The sequence below is a fragment of the Pteronotus mesoamericanus genome, unplaced genomic scaffold, assembly GCF_021234165.1.
Source record: "Pteronotus mesoamericanus isolate MK-2021 breed Mesoamerican mustached bat unplaced genomic scaffold, CSHL_Meso_final contig_74, whole genome shotgun sequence".
NCBI classification, from domain to species: Eukaryota; Metazoa; Chordata; class Mammalia; order Chiroptera; family Mormoopidae; genus Pteronotus; species Pteronotus mesoamericanus.
In genome coordinates this window covers 9812114-9839067 of record NW_026555247.1, presented here as the reverse complement: position 1 = coordinate 9839067, position 26954 = coordinate 9812114, and the positions used below count along the sequence as shown (strand labels likewise).

The 26954-nt window shown below is 38.0% G+C and overlaps 1 protein-coding gene across 3 annotated transcripts in view; it reads left to right on the top strand.

Moving 5' to 3' along the window:
- The window catches only part of CHST9 (carbohydrate sulfotransferase 9), a 232973-nt gene that overhangs the window by 129744 nt on the left and 76275 nt on the right, over positions 1-26954 (top strand). For all 3 annotated transcript variants that reach the window (XM_054583487.1, XM_054583486.1, XM_054583488.1), the window contains one exon: positions 4964-5005. In XM_054583487.1, the coding sequence (XP_054439462.1) occupies positions 4964-5005 (42 nt within the window). The remainder of the gene's footprint in view (positions 1-4963; positions 5006-26954) is intronic.

Sequence of the window (26954 nt, the reverse complement as noted above, 5' to 3'; positions counted from 1 at the left end):
AAAGAAAGGCGACTGGGGTGCTGGATTTAGAAGCTGGATTCTGGAGCCAAATCTTAGTGTCACCTCTAGTTTTGCAATCTTGGACAAGATACCTAAACTCTGTCCCTTTTTCCTTTCCCCTCCACTTAAAAATATATATATTTTATCTTAGTTTTACCATAGTAATACATACATAAAATATCAGATACAGCAGAAGTTATTTTAACTGGCCTCCTCTTAAATGATTTCCCCGATTAAGTATCCCGCCTCCTTCCCTGGTATAACCTACCGACTGATGCTCACAGCTGTTCACCACCAGAGCTGACGTGCATCCTTGTAAACTTTTGCCCCGACCTGCGTATATGTATGTGGACCAAGAGTCTATTTCCAAACCTGAGAGGCCAACTGTACTTGTTCATATAATTATTAGATTCAATTATAAATTATGTAAACTAATGACATATGGATGCGGAATTGCTATTTGTATGATGATGTTTTAGAAAAACCTGATAAAGTTGAGTTACTGAAAATAAAATGCTATAGGTCTTAGCCCCTTGGGATTCTTCTGGTGTTAAATAAGGTCCACATGAAGTGCTCATCAGCATGTCTGACATTTAATAAGGATTCCATACATGTTAAATGTTATTGTGGTCATTACTGATTTAATATTGTACATCTAGGTAATTTTAGAACAAAAGAGAAAAGAAAGTAAGGATAAACCAAATCAATATTTCAAAAGAAAATATTGGGATAAACTCTTAAATCTAACAACCAAATGTTAGGTAACAAAGGATCTAAACTTCACTGTGGTCATTTTGATTTGTACCAGAATACTTCTATGTAAAATTAAGAAGGTATTAATAATCGCATTTCTGAACAGTTAGCTGGGGGGAAAAAAACTGATCCATTCATGAAATGTAACCCTATTTCAAATTTAACAACAAATTGCCACATGGCCTTAGGAAACTGTACAGCCTTTTTTTTTTCCTATTGTTCTATTCTCTGTTAAGTAAGGATGACGATAATTTATTGTCGCCAGAATTACTTTGAGAAAAGTACATTATGGTCATATTTGCATTCTCTCACTTGAGTGTGCTCTCTGCCTGGTTCGGAGTGCTGTTCATGCTGCATGGAACTCTCAAACACTCAGAAAGGGTCAGTGAAGTGCTGTTTTAAAAAAATTCTTTCCTATCAAGATCTAGACCTATTCACTTAGTATGGTGCTTGCACCAAGTTTCAGCAGGTGAAATTTGCTTTACCACCAAAAGCAAAAATGATCCAGAGTGAAGTAATGGGATGAAGAGGAAAGATCTTGTTTCATCAGATTGCGTGTGCCACTAAATTAAGCCTTTAATGGCATAATCAATCTTGTAAGCACAATATAAAAACATGTACACTTGGTATGAAATTTAACCTCTTATTTATTTTAGTGAATCTGGTCAAACCCAATTAATTTCTGTTATATGAAACCAGCCCAAATGCTGACATTTAAAACCGTTTTCATAGCTGACCATGGAAGTACATTCATAGTTATTTAATACATGATCATATAGCGAAGAAGTCAGCCTATACTATTGACTGAGCCTAAATCCCAGGTAATCATTACATTAAAAATATTCTAAATCCAGGGGTGTCCAACCCACGGCCTATGAGCTGCATGCAGCCCAAGATGGCTATGAATGTGGTCCAACACAAAATCATAAATTTACTTTAAACCTCTTTTTTTTGTGTGGGTGTGCTCATCAGTTTTCATCAGTGTTTGTGTATCTAATGTGAGGCCCAAGACAATAATTCTTCCAGTGCGGCCCAGAGATGCCAAAAGGTTGGACACCCCTAATATTTTAGGATATCCATTCAAAACCTTTAAAGAGATATCCATGCTTTTACTATTATGGAGAGGGAGGGAGGATGCTTTTTAAAAGAGACAATTCATAAATTCCAAAAATAAATGCTGTTTACTTTCCTGTCTTTTTATAAGATCCTTAAAATTAATATTAATATCAACCCCTGAAAAGAAATATTAAAATTTAATTTAATTCAATACCTATTTATACATGACACTAAACAAGGTTTTGGGAAATTATAAAGAGTTAAGACTGGATCATTCCTGTGTTTTAACCAGTTTACTATATAGTATAATAGACATATATTCATCTAACTTATATAATTCAGCCTCTGATGTGTGGAGAGCCAAACTAGACCAGGAAAGAGTATGCAATTTCTGAGTGTACTCTTCTTAATGCGCCCTAAAGTCAGTTTTCTGAGACCCTTAAGAAACTGTCAGACAGAGGCTTCCAAAGGCTTGGTGGAGGAAAATGTGGAATTACTATTCAATCGATACAGAGTTTTAGTCATGCAAGATGAAAAAGTTCTATAGATCTGCTATACAACATTGTACTTACAGTCAACAGTACTGTATTGTGCATGTAAAAACTTGCTAAGAGAATAGATTTCATGTTTGTGGGTTTTTACCACAGTAAGTGTAAAAAATGTTAGATGACCTTATACTCTTTTCACCTGAGGCATCTTGGAAATGGGGGCAAAAGCCTGTCATTGTGAAACTCAATCATTGTAAAACTTGATCACAGTAAGCCCAAGAGCTTCAAAGCAATACCGGATGAGAACAGTTCCTCATGCAATCAATAAACAATTTACCAGAATATCCTAAGAGATAAGGAAGCAGCTGCATTTGACTTTTTGAATAGTTATTTTTTCCACATGGATTTAATTTCCTTCCATGGTTACGTGTCAGATTACATAAACAATGAGAAGATGCTGGATAAAATCCGTTTTGTGTGGAGGAAGATTTTGGATTCTAGCCTAAGCAATATTCTTATCACGAAGCTATGAAAGTGTGACCTTAATCATGCTACTGTTACATGGGTGGACAAGTAAATATAGAGTTGCAATTACATCAGAGTGGGTTGAAGCCATGGATTACATATCAAGTTCCAACCCATGGGGATCAGTTATACTGTAGGACTCATAACTTATTGATGAGCTATACAAATGACTTATAAATACCTTCATTCAAAATGCAGAAATTACAAAACCAAGTGGAGCTGCTCATACCTTATACCAGGAAATTCATGACAATACTATTCAAAATACCCATGGATGTATTTTTTAAAATGTTCTAAAGATAGAATAACATTTAATTGACATAAATATAAACTGGCATATTTTAACACAAGTGAAATTTAGTGAAAGATTAATTTAAAAAGCACATGTCAATAGTATTATTGCCTCAATTAGGGTTAGAAAAGCCATAGTATAAATGAGTTGCACTGATAGTAGGTTGTTTAAATGGAGAAGGATAGTGGGACAGAGAATTAATCCTACCATTGCTTAAGCCTTCTTATTCTTGAGTACTTTTTTCAAATTTTTAATCAACATACTTAGAGGTGTTTTAAAAAACAAGACAGCATGCAGAGAGCAAAACTTACATATATGTATATATAATATAATAATATATTAATCTATAGTTTAGTATGCAAATATATATTTATATTAAAATTATACTTATATGAAATATGTGGTATATTATACAGTATATAATTATGTTATATATTTATGAATGTAATATTGTATTTAAGAGAAGATTTGGAACAGTGTAATCTATAAAACACAAGGCCAAATAGTCATATAATTACCATCTTGCAGTTCCCCAGGACTGTTCTCAGAATGAGCTCAGGCTCTCCCCTCCCCATAGACAACTAAAAAGGAAGAGATACACTACACCGGCAGTCCCCAACCTTTTTGGCACCAGGGACCAGTTTCATGGAAGACAATTTTTCCACAGAAGGGGGGGTAGCTTTACAGACTGCCACCAGATGCAGCTTAATTGTCACTTGCCACTTACTGGTAGGGTTTTGATGTGAGTCTGCAAGCCATGGATTTATCATGGTCTCTGTGCAGCCAATCCTCTCTGCTAAGGATAGTCTATATTTGCAGCCACTCCCCAGGGCAAGCATCACCACCTCAGCTCCATCTCAGATCATCAAGCATCAGATTCTCATAAGGAGAACGCAAGCTAGGTCCCTCGCATGTGCAGTTCACAGTAGGGTTCCCACTCCTATGAGAATCTAATGCTGCTGCTGACCTGACAGCAGACGGAGCTCAAGCAGTAATGGGAGTGATGGGGAGCAGCTGTAAATACAGAAGAGGCTTCACTGACCAGCTGCTCACCTCCTGCTGTGCAGCCTGGTCCCTAACAAGCCATGGACCGGTTGGGGACCCCTGCACTATGCCACATTTAGCAACTTCATCTGTTAGAAAGAGGTTCTTCTTAATTATCAGGACAAAAAAATCATTGGTTCAAGGAAAACCAAACCCCAATATTTCTTTCTTAAAGCTCTTCACTACAGAATAAACTACAGTACCATTAGTTCTGGATGATTTAAATATTCTTGGGATCACTTCCCTCAAAGAGGCTATTTCTCAGTTCACTTACTCTTCCAAGCTTCACAAACTGAAGTATCTAAAAGCAGGGCTAGTGTGTATACTCAATGCCAAGAGATGCACACAGCCTATCTATCCTGAGCACCAGTTTTACCAAAAAATCTATCCCAAAAACTCAGAGATTCCAAGTGAAAGCCATGATTGCATATTAATACATTGATATGTTATGGCATAGATGGCAAAGAATCCAGGGAAATTTTCTTCCTTGCAATGGGTGCTTTGCACCTCCACCTACCTCACCAGCCCTCAGCTCCTTTCTCTGACTCAGAGGAAAGAGGCAGAAAGTTCAGTCTTTCCTGTGCCAAAATTTGAAGGTAATGCCCTGTTTCCTGGTCAGTGACACCAACCCTTCACCTCTTCATTAACCCACTAGGGATGGCATATTCTATTTTTAAAACCTCCCCATGATTTTCTGTGCTAAAAATAAATTATTAGAGTCGCTGAGGTATCTTCATGTAAAAAGTTTTTAAAATGCCTCTGGATGTGGTGCTAATATATGAATTCCCTTTCTCTTCTTTTCTAGGATGGGGGCCAGTAAATTACTTGCAGCCTGCACCCAGATTCAGTGAGTAAAACTCTTTATAAGGTTTGAGTCTTGGATAGTTATGGATAAGCAGAACAACTAGAATATCTGAAAATCCCGTAGTGTCGTTTTTAAACACCTGTTCTTACAATGATAACTCACCAGAAGGCACAGCCTATGTGGCACTATTGGGGTATAAAGTCCTGAAGGGTGGGGGAGAGAAGCAAGAAAACCATGATCCTTGCCCTCATGAAATTTACAGAGGAAACCAAGGACTTTTAAGATAGATTTCAGTTATATCTAGCTTAACGAATAATTAATGTTCATCTTATTTGAAAGCATTTTCTTTTTTTTCTGTTATTCTTTAAAACTATTTTAACTCTGCCCTGACCAGTGTGGCTCAGTTGGTTGGGCATCGTCCTGCAAAGTGAAATATCTCAAAGGAAAAGCCGCCAGTTTGATTGCCAGTCAGGGCACATGCCTGGATTACAGATTCGGTCTCCTGTTGGGGCGCGTATGAGAGGCAACCAGTCATTGTTTCTCTCCCTCTCTTCCTCCCTCCCTTCCCCTCTCTCTAAAAATAAATTTTAAATTTTTTTTCAAAAAGTATTCAACAATTCCCTGAGTTATTGGACTTTTTCCAGAAATGTCTTCCTCTAAGAATACAGTAAAACCTTATTAATTTAGATATTGCTAATATACAATTTTTTGACCATTTGACCAAGACTACCATGAAATTTACCTTTGAATTGTGTGCCAGGAATGCATTTGATAAATAGAGGCAACATCTGTAACTTATTTTAAAAGAATAATTGTTTTCATGGCTTTAGCATATGGTCTTTAGGCAAAAAAGAGTCAGCTATAAAATAAGGATCCATGTCATTAAGTAGATGTCTCCGTAGACAGACTTTATTGACAGATCATAGTATTGAAAGTAATAAAACTGCATTGCTTTCAATAAATTCTGACTTCCATAATTCAAGCTAGCTTCTTCCTTTTTTTTCTACCTTCCCAAACCCATTCCAATCTAATGAAGTTTACTATTGTGTTATATGTGAACATAGCATTTATTAATAGAAGATCAATTCCTATTATCTTATTTTTTAATTTACAAATACAAATTTTAATTTTTCAGGATGCTTATTTGTAACATTGATTACCTAGATGACATAGTGTATTTACTTTTACGAGAAAAATGATGTATCATGCCCTTTCTTTTTTCATGTTTTTCATACAGCAGGTAATTTTTTTACATTTAAAACTCAATATTTTCACAAAACAGGGAAGAAAAATTCCCAGGATAATAGTGAAGATTTATGATGAGAAAAAAAAATAACCCCAGATGATGCCCTCTTTGGGCATGTTGAAAAATTGGAACAGTAACTGAATTATCATTCATTCATTCATTCATTCATTCATTCAACAAACACTCAAGGGCCATGCTTATTGCTTCAAGGTGTGTGGAGATAAATAAAATTCTCATCTTGTCTCTATTGTGCTGAGAGCCCCTAAGTTGAAACAGAGATGAAGACAAATAATTTTTTCATGTGATAAGTGATGTATTTATTCTTGTAAGCAAAGTCCTATGAGAACATAAAGAATCTATCATTAAATCTGACTGGAAGAATTGGGGAAATATATATTATAGGTATAACATTTCAGCACATTCTTAAAGAATAGATGCAATTTCTACAAATAGATAAAAATAACAACAACATTTCAAATCAGTATGAGCAAAAGTATGGAGTTATCGCAGTACATGAATTGCTCAAGAAAAACATATAATTAGTTGTAGAGAACTGAGGAGGTGGAGGAGCTGTATATGGTATATATAAAGGTATATTACTATGAAAATATGCCCTTACTTAGTAATTTAAAAGAAATGGAGTGCAGAGAATGATTTATTTGAGAGTCATCTGCAGACAGTTGAAATTTGAACAAATGGGTATAGATAATTCTCTCATGAACAATTGAGAGAAGTTTTAGGAATACAGAATAGAGTCAGTTCCCTGAAACTGAAGGAGAGGAGGAGTCAAAAAAAGATAAATTTGAAGGTGGATATAAAAAAATTTGAGGGAGTTTCTGTCTGAGAGCTTCCATTTTTTTTACACTATACTGTTGGATAAGCACTAGTTTTAGGAGGACACAAGTTTGAATCCCAGCTCAGCTGCCTGTGAATGATGCCACATAACCTATCTACCTTTCAGTGTTATCTTCTGTAAAATGAAGACAATAATCATATTTAATTCTTGGGTTAGAGAATTGTATAATGTATGTGTGAGCACGTTCTAAACTATAAAGCCTTCTATATTGAGAAGCAGCCTGACGCAGTGGCCAGAACACATGCAGAGTGACCTTGCTGAGCTGTTGTCTATTAAATGGGGATAACAATGCATTGCTTACATGAGTTATTAAGATTATTAAAGATAAGGTATGTCCAATGTATTCACATAAAGGCGCTCGACAGATGGGAGCTGCTAGATGATTATCATCTGTGAACAGGAGCTTGTCTTGAGGAGGGAGAAAAAAATCACAGTGGGGAATGAAAACAAGATGGAACTTGTAAAAATGTTTTTAAGCAGAATTAAGAGCCCATTCTGAAACTACAACTTTGCAGGTACAGCCGTACCTATGAGCTCTGGAGCAGCAAAAATGTATGGTGAGATGGACCCAGAGTTGGGGAAGGTCAAAGCCAGTGTCATGTCATTGAGGGGAATGATTGAAAAGATTGGTCAGTGCACATCCCAGAAGCTTGAAGGTCTGGTGCTCCAAGGCCTGTACAGCACTAGGTTGGTAGAATACTGCCTTTTCTACTCAGGGTCCTGTGATTCTAAGGCCCTTTTTGTTATCAAGTAAGTGAGTTGAGTTGCCAAAGTGTATCTCCCAGTTATATATTCTTTCATCAGCCAAATCCCAGCCATGGGATGCTGCTCAGAGACCCACCAGAGCCCTTCCTGCCCCGTCACCCTTGGCTCACAGTGCCTACCCCAGCCTGTTCCTTGCCTCCTTTTCCACTTCAGCTTTAGTTCTTCCCTTGCACGTGAGGCAGCAAAAGAGTCTTCTACCTCCTCTGGAATAAAAAACTGAAATTTGAACCAAGTAGACAAGAGCTAGTCTGCAAGCCAGACTTGTTTCTCATGCCATCTGCATCAGTTCTAGACCTCAGTAGAGAATTCACTGGTTGCAATAGGCAGGACCACATGTCCTCTTGCACACTGCGAAGTGGTTTATCTCACCGGCCACTAGCATAATGTCCACTGTCCTCTTAAAACGTGCTGTGGATCCCAGGAGAGAGCTGCCAAGATCTCTCTTGATAGTCATTAAACTTACCTCAGAGGGAGATTCGAATTGTTAGAGCACATTCTCAGCTTGCCAATTGGCTGTAATAAAAAGAATGTAGGCTGTATCTTGCACATTATTGATTCCTATTTTAATTGATGTAAAACACGGTCTTCATTTGGGAACATGCTTGATTCATTCACCCAGTAATTATTCATTAAGCGTATACTACTTTCAAGGTGCTAGCTACTATCCAAGATCCTTGACAATAATGAATGTAGGCATCATCCATAAATAATACTTGAAACATTGGGGAAACCCTGTCAAATTCAGACAAAATTTTAGGTTTCTGTGAAAATATAACTGTAGAAACTCATTAGGGGTTGGGAAACCCAGAGGTTTTTTTTTTCTTTCCCCTCACAATTAGCTCCCAAAACCCACTCTTCTCTGAATATCAACAAGGATCACACACAATTCACCTCTAAGCACCTTGTTTTCTGTGATTTTTTTCAGTCACATCTGGTAACTTGCAGATGTGTAGATTGTTCCAGAACATATAACATCCTCACTCTCCACACATGGCCCTTTCCTACATGACAGGATCCATGCTGAGGTTCACCCCTTCTCTGCCTTCCCTGGGGTAGGAAGCACCTTTGGATGCTTCTCCTGATTCGGTTTCACACTGGGGATTCTCCCTCCCTGCCACAAATGCACATTAACCTATCCCTGAATGTGCTTTCATTACTTGATGTCATGCCAGCCAGACCAGAGAGTTCTCTACAACTACTGTTTTATTGCCACCTGGTTTGTTCACAGACTTCCTCTAGATCTGCTAGAGGGAGCAACTCATGTCTCAATAAAAACAAACACAAACATCCTCTATCCGTTTTATACGATCCTTCTATTTCCTCTATAATTAACATATCTCCCTCCTGGATTCTTTAAACCTCATCTCTATCCTTCATATATCTCGCAAATTTTAGTAAAACCCTTGGGAGACAGTCTTTTGGTTTATTTCCCACATTGGTGAAAGAACACAAGACTATGTTCATCCGATGGCAAACTCAAAATCAGGAATATGTGCAGTGGACTTTCATTTACATATTTTTCTCATTGTTCTTTAAAACTCCTGTGTTCAATGTTGAATAATCCCATGAATCCTCACCAGCAAGGACACAGTCCAGACTGTATCATCACAGATTTAAGAATCCTGATAAAATGTACAAGGCACCATCCAAAACTTGAATCTTCTTACTCTGGATCCTAACTTCCTTGGGTCTCCATTTATACTCTGAAAAAAAAAAAATGCTTTCCTTCTATTTCCTGAGTGGAAGTAATTCAAAATCACCTCTTAGGGTAAATGAACTGAGAGATGTTCTTTGGATTTTCATAAAGAATGTCTTTGGCTAGGGTTCTGTGCCCCAGCAAAGGGGTACATACATTCAAGCGTAATATCTTTTTACATATCAATAGCATAGTCTCTCCCAGGGTAGCAAGGCCACCTTTGTGGAAAAGCTGCAGTGAAGTGTGACTTTAAAGGAAGACTTGCTCTTGGCCACAGCTCCACATGTTCATGTAGAGTCAGTCACACAACCTGTGCTCACGCCCTGGAGTTTGCTTTTACAGGTATGTTCTCTGCACCACTCTTCAAAGAAAGTGTCGGGTAAGTGTATCCGGTGTTCTGTGCTCATCTGGCTCCAACAAAGGGAGGCACATCTCATGTTCATGAGCTCGGCAGATGCCAGAAATGTGGCTTCTGTACAAGTGGGGACTCCAGCCCTATCCTGAGCATGACTTGGCATATTCCAGGGCTCATAACGCTGGTTCCTCTATGCTCAAGTTTTCTGGGGAATGAGATTTGAGAAAAAGGTGATATGGTATTTGAATCAAGGTCAGGGTTATTATTAAGGCAAGAGAGGAGAGGGGGAAGTGAAACCTAAGTGCATCACTCTAAGGATCCCTAGCTGGCAGCTCTGCCCTTGCTCATGCCTAGGGACATGCATCCCATTAACAGGCAGAACATTCTTTTCTGTAAATCCAGGATTACCAAAGCTGGTAGGAGAGGGTAGTTAGAGACTTTCCTACAGCCTTTCTGAGCTTATGTGAGAATTAAGCCTTACAAATCTTACAAGTATTGATGAACATGGTGATATAAAAAATGCAACATAAACCTTCAGATTCGTGGCCTAAGAATCTCAACTGAAAATCCCTTGTGCTATAGGATAAAAAAAAAGTACCCTTTGCCAGCCTTACCTACTTTCAGACAAATTTCAGTGGCCAAAAAGCTTGAAAATTCTGCACAAACTGATGCTCTTATTCCCACATCCATAAAAATAATTTATGGAATTGTTGGGATCCTTTCACTTTGTGGGGGAAAGGGGTGCACATTATTCTTGTATGGCAATAATTAACAAAGAAAAAGTGGCATCTCATGGTCAATTTAGCTATTGTTTTAAATAGTCTCCTGGTACCTGAATTACATGGACATATTATTTTAATAAGCTGATCTGCAAGTGTTTTCCCCCTTCTCATTGAAGTGCAGAGTACTCTAAAGGGTCAAGGTTTCCAATCTTTTTTCTCTTGCATTAAAATGATCTGTCATTTCCGTTGTGGCTACACCCAAAAGTCAATTTTTGGTCTTGTTAATTTAATCAGTGGTGATGAAATTCTTCTCGAAGTGTAACTACTCCCCTTGCTGGCGTATTGTGGTAATGACACTCACCTTTGAAAAATCCTGATTTCAGAGCAAGGAAGTGGGGGGTGGGTGTTGGGTTTTTTCATTCATTTGTTTTGGCGGAGGTAATTCTTTATGTTTTTAAAACTGGATAAGTTAATATTATCATCATACATTGTAAACAAGATATGTTAAATTCAACAGAACCAGAATTCTTTTTAATGTTTCTTATGCCTAGAAAGTAGGGAAATATTCTGTATAATGCTTAGCATTAAAGTTTCTTTAAAATAATAGTATCTCTTAATTTTTTAAATTGAGGTACTATTTACTTTCAATGAAAGGTACAAGTCTTAAGTGTTTAATTCAGCTAGTTTTGACAATTGTGTATAACCTGTAAATGGCATCCAAAATAAAACATTGAATCTCATATGCTAAATAGTTTCCTTAGGGCCCTTTCCAGTCAATTCCAATACATGACCCTCCCACCTCTCCCACAATTCCTCATCTCTTTCCCACAGCCCAGGCAACCACTTTGTTTATTGTATTTTTTTCCATTACAATGTATCCCCCTTATATTCTCTGTTCCACCTCTGCCCACTTCCCTCCCCCACCGCAATCACCACGCTATTGTCCATGTCCATGAGTCCTTTATAATTCTGTCCCCATAGGTTAGTTTGGCCTATCCTTGGACTTCATCTGAATGGAATCATATAGTGTATGCTTTGTAAATGCTCCACCCACTTACCATAATGTATATGACATTGTTGCAGATGCTCGTAGTTTATTCCTCTTTATTATTGAGTAATATTCCTTTATATAACCAAACTACAAATTGTTCATACATTAGGTTATTCTTGACCTTTGCACTGTTTCTAGTTTGAAACTAAGCAAGACTGCTCTGAAATTCCTGAACAACTCTGTTCGTGAATATATGTTTTCATTCTTTTTGGATGAAGAGCACAGAGTAGAATTCTTGATCATAAGGTAAATGCTTAACTTTATAAGAAGCTGCACAGCAGTTCACCAGCAATGTTGGAAGTTCCAGATGCTCCTTATTTTTTCCAATAGTGGGAATGAAATAGAACTTCATGTGTCTTTAATTGGCATGTCTCTGATGGCTAATAGTGTCGATCATCTTTTCATGTCCTGTTGCTCATTTGTGCATCTTTGGTGAGATGTCAGTTCAAGTTTTTCTCATTTTAACTAATTCACCTGTTAATTGTTGGTGACGTGAGTTCATCAGATATTCTGCATTACAAGTCCTTTGTCAGATATATGTATGTTAAATATCTTCCTAGTTTGTGGTTTGCCTATTATTTTTATTTTATTTAAAATTCTTTTTAATGACCATAAATTTTTAATTTTGATAAAGAACAATACATTATTTTTTCTCTTTTATGGTTAGTGATTTTGAGTGCCCTGAGAAATCTTTGTTTACCCCCCAGGTTGTGCAGTATTCTGCTATTACTCAAAAAGTGGTGATCACAACTTTTTAAAGTGGGAATAATAATGACAGTTTGCATGCAGATAAAGAACCATGTTTATAATAACAGCAACATAGCTGTGTCTGCAGTTTTATAAGTTTGTGCTGCTTGTTAATTTTCAAGTGTCTCCTTGATTTATCCTCCTTTTTTCTGAGAAATAGAAAGCAAATTTATAATAGTTGTTTTTAGAATTGTCAAGATTGAAGTGCTAAGAAAGCTCACTGTGAGGCTTGAATGTTCTATGTATGATAATGAGTTTAGATAATGATCTTTATAGTACAAGTGATTTGATAGCATTATTCACTGTCCTTGAGCAATGACTTCAGTTCCAGGGAGCCAGACCATGCTATTTCTATTCTTTATCCTCATCTTTACAGTGAGGGGATGATAGCAAATTACCAGACCTCCCTCATAATATCATTTGTTGCATATATTGATTTAAATATACAAAAATTTTAATGTATCTTAAATATAGGCAATATTTGTGTGTATAGTAATCTCATCACCAAGAGCTAAGGAAAGCTCTGATAATGTTTATCCCTTTGATTAATATTCATTGACACATACTTCGCGGTAGGTGCTAGGCAGGCAGCGGTGAACCAACAGACCAGGTACCAATCTCTAGGGGCTTACCATCTAAATGAGGAGAATTAGTCAAGTAAACAAACATATTGCTTTTGATTTGGTGGATGCTATGCAGAATATTATATGACACCTTGCAGGACACTAACAGGGAAGACCTCTTTTAGGGAGGCCTGTCTGAGTAGGGAGCATCTAATCAAAGACGGGCGGAGCGGGGTCCCAGCCATGTAGCAAGTAAGGGAAGAGCCGTCTGCTCAGACAGAGCAGCACAGGTGACAGCCTGGGGCAGGGAAGAGCCCGAGTGACCTGGGCCAGTATTATAGGGTACAGTGAGGGGAGAGACAGGGTAAGGTGAGGTAGGAGAGACAGGTAGTGGCAAAACGACTGTGGGGCCTTATTGGCCATGGTCAGGAGTTAAGTTGTTGAAGTCTATCCTCTTCCGTGAGCTTAAAGTGAAGCCCACACTCCTCACAAGAAAAGCATGAGGTGTTTATAGCTAGAATAAGGGATATTAGCTAATACCTCTATTTTAGAGTCACTGAAGAGTAGCTTATATTTATAAGTGCTGACTGAGAGCCCATGGTCTGGGATGACTGGGTCATTCTCTAGTGTCTATTGAACAGGATACTCGAGACAAGTGGTCCATAGAAATGTGAGGCAGAGGGGAACACTGACCAGGTAGATTCGGATTTAGAACCCATCTAAGGGATGTGAGGTGCCTGTTGATGGACATGTTGAAGAGGTAGGGAGAAGACCAGGAGTCAGATAGTTAAGTTGAGGCAAAGTCTTAAAATTACATCCAGGATTTAGGATGAGACCGCAAGGACAACAAACCTCATGTACACCAATCAGATCATTCTCAAGCAGGTAATGTGGATGGAACAGAGAGAAACTGGTAGCAGGTAGTCCACTAAAGAGTTTGAAAGAGTTCATGTAAATTACACAGAGCCGTAAAGAAAAGGAAGACATGAAACCAAGACTTCTGTGGGGAGACCTCTGCCAATTGGTCAGGTTTACTGATTAATTTTCAAGATCAGCCTTGTCTCCTGGGGTATAGGAGCCTCTACATGACTCTCCGGGTGACTTGAAGTTATTTCTGTTCATTAGGAAGTGTTAGCATGTATGCGTTAGCATGTATTCCTCCCCACAGAGTCTTCAAGAGAAGCAGGTAAGTGAAATGAGTGCAGGATCAAAGTCATCATCCTCTCTCCGCCTCTGTCTTCCTACCATTGTACGGTCAGCCATGAGCCCTTCTTCCTCAAATAAGCATTCCCCTCACCTCTCAGTGAGCAGTGCACCCATTTAAGCTTGAGAAAATAAAAAGTGTGTTTTCCCCATACTGAGGAGACTGGGACCCTTTGAAAGAAAGATGTCAGGACAACTAAATAAGGTGCATAACATGCTTGGATGGTGAGCTTGTGGAAGAGCCATAATGCAATGGATACAAAAATGTCTTAGCAAAAAAGTCAAGAAATTTTAATTTTAATACCTTTTTTTTTTAGCTTTAGGGTCAAGTTGGATAACTGCAAATAATAGTAAACAAAACCTAGCTTGGGGGAAAAGCTGAAGTGGAAACAAATATTAGTGAATAATTAACTTTGTAGAAGGGAGCCAAAGACAAAATATAGAGATAAACAAGAGACAAAGGATAGAGTCCTTGGTGACATAAAAAATGGTGATTAATAAATAAATTGTTAATGGAAAAGAGAGAGAGACTAAAAGAGTGATGGCAATTAGAACCGCAAGAAAGAAGAGTATCACAGAAATAAAGATGAAGAGCATGTCTAAAAGGTGCTGTTGATAGCATTTACTGCAACTGAGAAATCTAAGATTTAAAACAGGAAAACTTTCCCCTGGTCTTTATAATGTATATGCCGAAAATATTTTCAATAAATCACTGTTCAATTTAAAAATTATTTTTAGATGCCCTAGCCACTGTTGCTCAGTTGGTTGGAGCATCATCCCATAGCCAAAAGGTTGTGAGTTTGATCCTCAGGGCACATGCCTGGGTTGTGGGTTCAATCCCTGGCCCGAGCACATGCAGTTACTGTCCAGGTGTGTGCAGGAGGCAGCTAATCAATGTTTCTCTTTTCCATCAATGTTTCTCCCTCTCCCTTCCTCTCTCCCTTGCTCTCTAAAAGCAATGAAAAAAAAATGTCCTTGGGTGAGGATTAAAAAAATAATAATAAAAATTCTTTTCAGGAAATGAACTGTGTTTCTTACAAAAAAAAATCCTGTAGTTCTTGATTCACCACTTTTGAAATCTATAGATGAGCTTGGTTGTTTCACAGTAGAGTAGTTTGAGGAGCTCTTTACAACACTAAATATATTTTTGTTGGTTGGTTGCAAAAACATTACTTTTAACAGATCTGTGATTCTTGAAAAGATTTGCCATTCATTGTATTAGATATTTTTTATACCTCCTAAGGCTAAATTTGGTTAGTTGATATCACTGTGGGATTGGAATATAGAACTAATTTCCTTATTTGACTTTTAAATCAGTTTTTGTGTATGTTAACTTAAATTGAAATGTTTCGATTATGAATATAATGCCACAATGAACTCGTACACTCCATTGACTTTAATGAAGTGCACATGTTTTGGCAGGCTTGCGAATGATGGCGTGGTAGCACAGCTCTTGAATCTTATTATTTAATATTTCTGTATCACATTTTATTTATGACAATACTTACCACAATCATAGCTGTTTAATTTTATGAACACAGTTGAACTTAAAATTTTTACTTCACCAACTTTTCAAAGGGATCAACATTACCCAGGGTGTGCCTGACCCATTTTTACATAAAAGCAAGAGTTGACAACCAATTTATTAAATCCAAATTAGCTAACACTTGCTATATGTCTATTATTTGAAAGGCACCATGCCAGGAGATTAATTTTCAAGGAATAAACAAATCATCTGGGTAAATTGAAACTTTGAAATGAAATTTTTAGGCTTCAGGGTTCATAAGAAAACACATGCCTAAATTAAATACCAAACACCATGTGCTACTAATGTATGCAAAAGAGAGGATCAACCAGGACAAAGAACCTTGAGTAAGCCTCTTTGTTAATTTTTTTAAAACCATGGAGTCCTTTTCTTTGTTCACTCTTTGATATTAGAAGAATGAAATATGCTCAGATACTTCCAGATGTAGTTAAATTTCATGTCATACACCCACGGCATTAAGCTCAAGCTATGGTTTTCTTCTTTGATTATTTTTGTAAATTTTTTCATGCCAAACAAATAATCAAGTTATAAAAGTATATTTAAATTAACAATTATTCACGCAATATTACAAGGGTAAACAACTTAATAATTCATGAGTGTACTCATGTTGTATATTAAAGAACTTTGAAATGAACAGTGGATTTAGCACGTGAAACATGCTCTGAAAATTAGTTTTTGCACAGACTTGACAAGTGACATACACCACACAAATTCATGGGGTGAGAAATTATGAACACCACTTTACTTGTTACCACTGGATACATACATTGCATGTGTCATCAAAGCCCTTACCAGTTCAATCATACAGACTTTTATTTCATAAATGACAGAGTTTAAGTGGACTGTACCATAAACTTCTGTTGTACCATTCCCTGCCCTTCCCACATGAGATGTTTAATAACCACCTGCTTATGGATTAATTGCTTGACCACAGGTAAGGAGACACGGGTGAGGGAATGGACAACATTTCCTCCTTTTTCCCACCATCAACCTTTATCCTCTGGCTTTGTGCTGAACCCTGACTCCCATTCTTTCCTTGATCATTAAAAGCCTTTTTTTTGTCTGTTTTTAATTATAGTTTATTGATTATGCTATTACAGTTGTCCCAATTTTTCCCCTTTTGCTCCCTCCACCCAACCCCCCAACCTGCACCCCCTTAAGTAATCCCCACACAGTTTTCCACATCCATGGGTCATGCACATGCGTTCTTTGGACACTCTATTCCCTATGCTGTAATTTATATCCCCATGACTATTCTGTAACTACCAATTTGTATTTCTTAATCCCTTCACCTTTTCCACCCATCTTCCCAAAACAACTTCCGTCTGGCAACCATCAAAATGTTCTCTATATCTATGATTCTGTTTCAGTTCTGCTTGTTTGTTTATTTTGGTTTTTAGATTCAATTGTTGATAGATACGTATTTGTTGCTATTTTATCGTTCATATTTTTTATCTCCTTCTTCTTAAAGAAGATCCTTTCACATTTCATATAATGCTGGTTTGGTGGTGATATACTCCTTCAGCTTTTTCTTCTCTGGGAAGCTCTTTATCTGTCCTTTACTTTTAAATGATAGCTTGGGTAGAGTAATCTTGGTTGTAGGTACTTGCTTTTTATCCCTTTGAATATTTCTTGCCAATCCCTTCTAGCCTGCAAAGTTTCTTTTGAGAAATCAGTTGACAGTCTAACAGAGCTCCATTACAAGCCTTGGACTCTGGAATCGGATAGAACTGGGTTCAAGTCCTGGCCCATTGTAGGTCCTTGGGCAAGTTTTTTCACCTCTCTTAGCCTTAGTTCCCCTATAACATGATGTATTAGGAGTCGTGGGGTTTGTTTTTGTTTTGCTTTGTTTTGTTTTATGGACACATTGACCATTCTATAATGTATGTAGAGAGGTGTTTAAAGGTTCATGTTTCAAAGATGTTTCTAAGAGCGCTACTTGCATACCACACTAAGAACAGGTTTATTTCAGTGAATGGATGTGTTGTAGATGAGAAGCCTGCGGTTCCGAGGTTTCTTGTCCTCAGCCCCACAGGAAGTAGGTGTGGAGTTGACATACATACCTGAGGTTGTGCGACCCCAAACCTCAGCCCTCTACCATTCCACACATCCTGTCTTTGTACGGGTGAAATATCACTGCTTTACTCCAGGTGATTGTAAGAGAGTGTCTGTGTTATAGAATGACCATTACAGTAACTTCCAGTCATTTAACATCTATACATGGTCAAGAGCTTATCTTAACCAAGTGCATAAGGAGAGAAGGACTTGTTCCTCCCTGTGTCACTAAAGTAGTACATCTGAAAGAGGACAGTTGAAGTGAGGAAAACATTATAGACAGTGAAAGGTGACATCACTTAAATCCTAGGGCTAAAGCTATGGATGCTAGCTTCTGCTTTCAGCTGTCAAGTGTCATTTTGTGATTATAGATAAATTTATTTCATATAAAAAAGAAAAATTATGTGTCTCCAGATCTGTTACAAATGAAGTTGATTACTGAGTATGATATAATTGCATTTAAGTAAAAATCCTAGCAGCCATAGAAATATCTACATCTAAGACATACAAGCCTGCACAGAAATTGAAGGTTAAAGAGTGATATTTAAAAAGCAGTTGAAGTGTCACAATGTTACTTTTGCTGGTTTAATTTAGAGCCTATGCTTTTTGGTTTTACCTCAAAGGCTTATGGTACTACGTGTGTATTTCTGATGCCACTCAAAGTAAGTTACCATGGATTTGAGTCTATTGAAGGCATAATGAAGGGAAAAGGAAAACATGAAGGAGATGAGAGACTGCCTTTTCACAATTCAATAACGTGAAAGAACTTCAGAGGTTGTATTTTGGAAGATACTTTTTTTTTTCAAGTACTTAATAGTACCCTTTTCAACAGAGCTACCAAATAATAAAAGCTTATTTAACTTAATTTTCCACTCCATTACTCCTCAAAGCACAGACCAAGGGAAGAAATACCCTCACAGATTGCATGCCACATGTCAGAGTTTATTACCATACTCACTGTCATTCTTTCACCCATTTTTCTGTAATATTTTAATTCTAAACTAAAGGAAAGGAAATTTTACCAGAATCTCTGTCTCCGTTGGATGATGACTTAGGAACCTCCATTAACCCAAAGGTCTGTGCTTCTTTTGTTATCAAAGGACTTTGAACAAGTTCAAATTACCCAGCACTTTTTAAGTAATAATGCCTGCAGAATGCCATGCAAAGCAAAAGGTGAACATGCAAACTCCTCCCCGAACCAGGAGATAGTTCTATGCCGTATTCACAGCTGACCAAGGCCACCAATTCATTGAATGGACCCCTTGGGCCCCATGTTAAACCAGTGTAAATTTCTCATCCATAGAATGGAGTGCACTCCCAGCTGGAGAGGAATTAAATATCTCTGAGATCCTTTCAACGTTAACGTCTTGAGATTCTGTGACTGAATTGGAGTTACACATATACACAAATTGCAGCAAAATGTTAAGTAGAATCCAACAGAGCCTCCTTTCTCTCTTGATATTTAGAGCAAAAGCCTTCCTCAAGTATGCAAGTATGTTCCTGTATGTGTGAGAGAGAGGGGCACGGGAAGAGAGGGCTAGAGTGGTTGCAAGGGATTCCCTTGGTTTCCAATTTGGAGTTTTAGTATTTTTGCAAAAGAAAGGAAGAAACCAAACAAACCAACAAGAATAAAAAGCCAACAGCCTGCCACAACCCTGTATCTCAAGATTGAAGGACCACTGAAGATCAACACTCTCCATGGTGGCGCAAAAGAGGCAATTAGAAGTACCAATGTTCTGGAATAGTCAGAACTATGCTGGGTGCTAAAGGAGTAAGAGAGCAAATGAGGAGGGCAGAGAAAGAAACAGGTACAGAACAGTTGGGAGATGGTTGAATGAAAGCGTGCCTCTTGGCTTAGAAAGGAACTTGTTTCACACCTTTTTTGTTTTGCAATTATTTTTCACTTTTTGCAATTGTTTTCCACTTGAAGAAACTTCTACTCAAAACACAGTTTTAAAGCTGAAAGATTTTTTTTGAGGAATTACAAATTATGCAAAGAACTGCATCGAATAATGTACCATGTTTAAGAGGGACAAGTACAAGTGGGAGGATAATGTTTTTAGGATTTATATCTGATACAGTACTTCAATTTCTGACTAATTGACTCTCATTGCAAATACTTAAAAGGACCCATTTGTCATTCAGAAATTATTTCTCCAGTTAGGTCGTTCTCTGTTATAATCATTTCATACCTCCCCTGGTTTGAATTTTCACCCCCCACACCCCATCTTCTACACTCTCTTCCTCTGCCGTACCTCGCTTTATATTCCAGAGAAGTTACAAGAAGCCACCCGCAAGAACTAGCTCCAATATCTACCCCAAGCCTGTAAGCCATTTTCTCTTGTTCCCACCCTCCCCTCCCCCACCCCTCTCCTGTCACAGTGGCGGAAGTGGACCCACCTGCCATCAATGGCGAGTTCCACCTGAGCTGTGGTTCCCTGCCTTTCCATGGACTTCCCTGAATGGGTTACTCACTTTTTCTCTGAATCTTCAACTTCTTCCCCTCTATGGCTGCTTTCTATCAGTATTTCTATTTTCTCCTTTAAAAAAAATAAAAGTCCTCCCTGAATCTCATAATTTCTTTTGACCACAGCTCTTTCCCCGTGTAAACAGAGCTATCTGCTTTTTCCCCGCCACCCACCCCTTTACTCCGTGCCCACACCAATCTGGACTCTGTCCCAGCCACTCCCCTGGCGTGCTTTGCTAACTATTCAAAGGACACTTTGCCATCAGTCTGACTTGACCTGTCTTTGTCTTTCTACTCTCCCATTGAAACACAGGTTTTCCTCCTCCTTCCCTGACAGTTCCTTCTGCCTTCCTTTGAGGAGCTATTTTCTCCCGTCTGAATTTTACAGATTAGACTCCTCTGAGCTTGGCCCTAGATCTGGTCTGCTTTTTCATCTACACCCTCTCCCTGGTGATTTCATCCTCTCCTGTAGACCAGCCCCTCCTCTCCAGTGCCTGTCTCCAGAACTCAGAGTCCTGCAGCCAGCGGCCCGCTGGCTGCTGTTACAATATCCCCTCAAACCTGCGCCTTCTCCCGCGTCCCTCATAGCAGGAAATGTCGCCTGATTGCTCCTGCTAGAAACATGGGACTTGACTTTCCTCCTTTCTTAGCTTCCATATTCAATTATCAAGTCCTATCAGTTTTACCTTCAAAATAGCTATCATGCTGTTTCTATGCTTCTTCATCTGCCACCGTCTCGCTGGCTGTGGAAACAGCCCCTAGCTGCTCTCCCTGTGTCCACTCCGACTCCTCTCTGACTCATTGTTCATATCACGACTGGAATGAAGTCTACCAAGTGCAGCTCTGATGTGTCACTCCATAGCTCGAAATGTTTCAGAGGCTCCCCACTGTCCTTAGAATAAAATGCAAATGTCTTTACATGCTCTTATGTGATCTGCCCTTCCCCTGCTGACCTCTCTTCTCCCACTGGCTGTTACTCTCCTGGCCCGTTCATTCTTCTGTTGTGCTGCGCTTCTCTCAGCAGCTTGATCACAGTCTCCTTCCTGGCCATGTGTTGTTCTTTATCCCTGAAATTCTCTCCCCATTTCCTTGCATCTACACCCACCCCATGATTTTATACTAAATGTTACTTCCTCCAGGTCCAAATTAAATATCACTTCCTCCAGGAAATTCTCTAATCTTCCCAGCTCCTCTTGACTAGATTTGTCATCTCTGCTCTTTGCTAGCTTAACACCCTCTGCTCCATCATAGGAGTCACCACATTGTAATTATATAATTATTTGGGCACTTTTGTTTGACATGCCTTCCCAACCAGACTGTATTCATCCCCGAACTTTCACCTGCTAGTGTATTTCCTACTGCATAGTAGGTCTCAAAAATTTTCATTGAGAGAATGAATAACAAAATTTCTCTTTTTTTATCCTTTCTAAACCCTCCTTTCCAAGTTGACCTCATAGGTTTCCTTCCCATCTTGTAAGGAAAAGCCTGAATGAAAGGCAGAAACATTTTTAGTTCTATTTTGGTCCTGGCGTTAACCTGTTCTATGAGGCTGTTTACTCTCTCTTTTTTTCTCAACTACAAGGAGGGACTAAGAAAATAGTGATTAATGCAGGGAGAATTTAAAACCATTAACATACTGCAGTATTCTCACAGAGAATAGCAAAGGGCTTTACTCGCATTTGCTCAGACACGCAGTGGCTTACCCGAGTCGGTGCCAGGCCTCACAGCCAACGCTGCGTCAGGCTGCGTCTCTATGGTGGCGGCCCTTCATGACTTCTCTTGGTCCACGTTTTCCTTTTCACAGATGTGGTTCAGACTGGGAAATTTGTATTTCATATTATAAATATGAACTTTGACCTCATTCATTTCCTACTTTTTTTAAGTTATATTTTAAACATGCTTTTAGCTGTAAGTAGTTAGAAGTATATCTCAGTAACCTAGATGCCTCTTTCCCCAGTTGAATTTTGATATTTCTGTTTCTGATTATCTTGGCCTTTTCAGGTTATTAATTTCCCAAATACATAGATGTAGAGCTGTGTTATCCTGATTTGGATTTTGTAATCATGGGGTCTTTTTATATGTCCATACCCTTTCGTATTATCCCTTCTGTATTTAACAGGATACATGTACATGACAGCATCATCAGAAGTACAGCCCATGATCACAGAACAAAGCAAAGCAAACTGGTCCTCCTGTAACTAGAACCTAAACTCTGACTTCTAGAAGCTGTGTTTGATCAAACAGGCTGAACACAAAATATGTACACACAGTTGGCAGCACATAGCCAAAAAAATCATTCATTTATTCATCTAGCCAAATTTATAGACTATCCCCTATAAGGCAGGCATAATGTAGTTAATAAATAAAAAAGTATATAAATCATTTTTTTCAATTAGCACTGTCTTTTGGTTAAATCACAGGAGGTGTCTGGATATGATGAAATCAAAAGAATAGCCAGCTATTAAAGAATAATGTCCAAAAGAGGTCATTTAAATCTGCCAAGTCTCCATCATCTCTCAAAGGCAAGGTCAAATTTAGATAAGTTGGATACAAATTTAGATAAACTTGAGAAGGATGATACCTTTTTTGAAAGAGGCCCACATTCACCAGTATAGTTATTTCTCCCACCTATTCTCTAATGCTTGAAATACTCTTTAATAGGAGGAAGCCACTTCATGACTTAATTGAAGGGAACACTTAAGCACAGAGATAACACAATGGAAACAATTCACATTTTGGTGCAAGGGACTAAAATTAGAGTTTCTGCACCGAGGAGACTGACACAAGGGTGGAGACTGTGTGCTGGATGTGGGATCTTAAGAGGCTGAGGTGAGCTGTATGGAATAAGTGAGAATACACATGCGCATACACAACACATGCATACATATAAGCCGAGTGAGAACTGGGATTTTGAAAGCACACTCTGTATCTTGCCTACTTTCAGGCTGAGCTTGATACTGTCATGACACCTTCGCCAACTCAGGAGTCCTGCTCATGTACCAGTGTGCTGTTTGTAAGCACTGAGGCTACTCAACTTGGCCCTGCTGCTCTGACTTGGTCCTAATTAGTGAGATTAGACCATCTCACGCACCTTTTTTATGTGACAGGTTCCAAGATTGCAGCAATCCCAGGAAGACTGAGAGGCAGTCATATAAATCAATTGAATCTAGAAAGAGATCGAGGTGACAAGTTTTAGTTCAAAAGAACAGATCTGCAACTGGAGACGGGAAATAGTTTTTAAAAACAATTGTTACAGCACTATATGTGACACACTATGAGGGTAAGGAACTACAGCTTCCTTCTAAGGAGGATGCTATGAGGGTAAGGAACTAGAGGTGTCTGGATATTTGAGCCTTACCTAAAATCAAGTGAATGAAAATTAAATGATGAGACAAGATAAAGAGAAGTACAGTAAAAATTTATATGGCAGGGAATGCTGTTTTAAACTCAGTTCGTAATCCATGCATTGCTAAAAAAGTTTTCAGAACAATGAAAGTACTTACTTGCCACAGTTTCTCTGAAATAGGTTGACTTCTGTGGATATAACGTACCCTCCCCAGGCCTGGGGTATAAGTTTCAGAGATCTCTGAAAATAGATTCACCAATGAGTTTTTTTGATCCTGACTAGAAACTAAATATGAAAAAGTTAATAAAGCCTAGGTCAGCTAACCTCCTTCTCTTCAGGGCACTGACTAGAGTCTATTATTCTAATTACATCAGAGAGAAAATTCCACTTGCAAACTGTTCCTTTTAACTTCATGCTAATCAGTTTTCCTTTTAAATAGGTCTTTAAATAGGTGACAGCAATAGGACTAGAACAGTATTGAGAGTGGAAATGCGAAAAACCAGAAATATATAAAACTAAAAGTTCTGAGTATAAGAATTAGAAGCAATTTCTCTTATGCAGCTATAGAAATATAAATAGATATAAGTGTAATTGACCTAGGTTCTTCCTCATGATCAGTTACTAATCCAGTGTTCTCTAACCTTGTATCCATCTCAGAAGTAGCTAAGAAATTCAGCATGCTCCCATCAATAATAACGGCTTGGGGGCTACAAAGGCAGAGCTATTCTTTTCTTAAGTATCTCTTGTCTCTGGAGGAGCCTGGGGGTGTATCTGGGAAAATCAATTCCTCCAGGAGATCTTGATACCTGCCCTAGAGAGCTTTCCCTGCCCCCATTGCGACGATGGATGTAATTCTTCTGTGCCTTAGTTTCCTCATCAATAGAATGAGGATAATATACCCAAGAATATATAAACATATAAAATGATTATACAAATAAAAGTTTGAAATACTCCTGCTTCCATATTTTCAGATAATTTATTCAACAGTACAACAGAACTGCATTCATTGAATGTTCTAGTTAAGCTCTTGAGCACTTGGGCTCTAAACAGAATCTAAAAATAACATTGATTAGAAGTAAACATGGTGCACAGTCTATTTAAAAGTCACTGTAACTCTGCTTCAGAGCATTCTGATTGTTTCTACCAAATATTTTTAAAAAGAGTAAAAGGCATAGGGCTATATATCAATTATTGAGCTCTGCATCATAATCACTCATTTATTAAGCCTTATATATATGCAGATGTGCTGCTAAGAACTTAACACTTACCTTATTTAATCCCCCACAACAGTCTTTTATTACTATTCCCATTGTACAGATATAAATTGATGCTTAATTAAATGGCATAGGACATCCCAAGTCCAACAAAACATTACTAAATTAGTATTTAAATCTAAGTTTTTATGCTTATAACATTTTTTTTCTCTTAGCTACTGTGCTGAGTTTGTAAGAATATCAGAAGTGATCAGGAGAAATTATAACTGAAAAAGTTGTAGGAAGATACAGTTTTTCTTCATGGATGTACTGCCACCATTATATTCTTTCACAAGACAAATGAAAAATATGGCAGGGATCTGAGTCTAAAGATAACTTAATAGAGAAGGAGGGGGAATAATAGTATAACTGAAGGGAATCTGCTCAATAGGGAACCACAGATTTTTTCCAATTACAAATTAACTTATAAATAACAGTAATTCACTCCTATGGTGTCCTAGACCCACTCAAGAAACTTTCTTCTCTGCCTAATTAAAATAAATCGATAGTAAGTTGGATGCTTTGTCCCTGAGACTGCCACATTTATACTGGAAAAAGAAAACATTGAGAGCAAAATTACTGTGAAAGATTTTAAAATTGGACCTTGTCACTAGGGGGCACTTAGGGATATAAAATCAGCATTGTCAAAAGTACTTCCTGAAACAGAACAATTACTGACATCTTTTCAGGGGAAGAAAAAAATATCTGGTTATAGACATAAGAATTCAGGACATCTTCTCATGGACTATTTTTAGGTGCCAAGTTGGTCAGAAAAGGAGCATTTAAAGTACACACAGTTTTGAAATTAGAAGTCCTGTCTTCTGTCTTTCACCACTGGAAGTAGGAATGTGATGTGAAGGGAAAAAATAATAATAAAAAAAAGAAAGAACAGTGGGAAGAAAACCTTCATCTTCCTTAGCCCCTTTCATCACTCTCTTGGTCTCTTTCTCACTGTCCTTGTCCCTTCCTTCAATCTTTTTCTAAGGTCATTTGCTCCCAGTTATTAAGTCTTTATTTTTGCTGGCTTCTCTTTCATTTCATTTTTTCCCTCCCTCATGCCCAGTTTTGTTCTGCTTTATTGTTCTTTGTTTTCTTTAGCTGTGAGATTGAATTCTAGTTTCATTTTTATACCTGTTTTATAGGGGTTTTTTCTTCCTTTTCAGATAATCACATCCTCATTTGTTAAGAAATCAATGAAATGTGTTCCCAGGTTCTGTTTTACCTAAATCTGATAATAGACAATGTGTTAGAAGCCAGATGAGAATAGTTTCTTAGACGGATCAAGTGCATGGGGAAGAAAAGTGAGAGTGAAAAACATATTCTCACATTATAGTCTCTTAAAGGACACAAATGAGTCAAAAATAAAAATAAAAGACCTGTTTCATGGTGTATGTACATGACTAAAACCACAGATTGGAAGTGAAAGATGTGGCCCCAAAAGCTTGCTTTTGTCCACATGACCCAGCAGCCAGTGTAACTGATTTTTTCTTTTCCAAATTCACCATTTCTTTTGGTTTCCACGTGAATAAGTTATAAACTACATAAAATCATGAACTACTCTCTTTAGGGGATATCAAATACTCAGCGCCACCGTAGAGCAAGCATGGGAGACCTTCAATTGCCCTACCCCTTAATGTGAAGGGGAAAACATCTTCCCATAGTACGCACCCTATCTGCGGAAATTACCCTGCAGTGATAATTAAGAAAATAATTGCGAATACAATTTACCAGGTCCATGCCCATCATTTCATCCTGTAAATTGAAACACTTCATCCACTGACCTAGTTTGTGAGCTTTGGGTTAACCTCCCATGAGTGGTAGATCTAGGTCTTCTTGCATAATGAAATGATGGTCTGGGACTGAAAATCATGAATTTGATTTCTTGTTCCCTTGACTCACCCTGTGGTCATGAGGAAGTCAACACGTTCTCAATTTTTCTGGTAGGAAAATGATTAGTATAATTGTTATGTTGATTACTTTAGAGATTTGATTTCAATAAGCCACTCTTAGCACCCAACTCTGCCCTCAACCTTTAAATAAACTTTTTATTCACACAAACAATAAATCTTACTTCAGATGCCAGTTTTCACAAAATTATTATTTCAAACGTATTTGTAGGA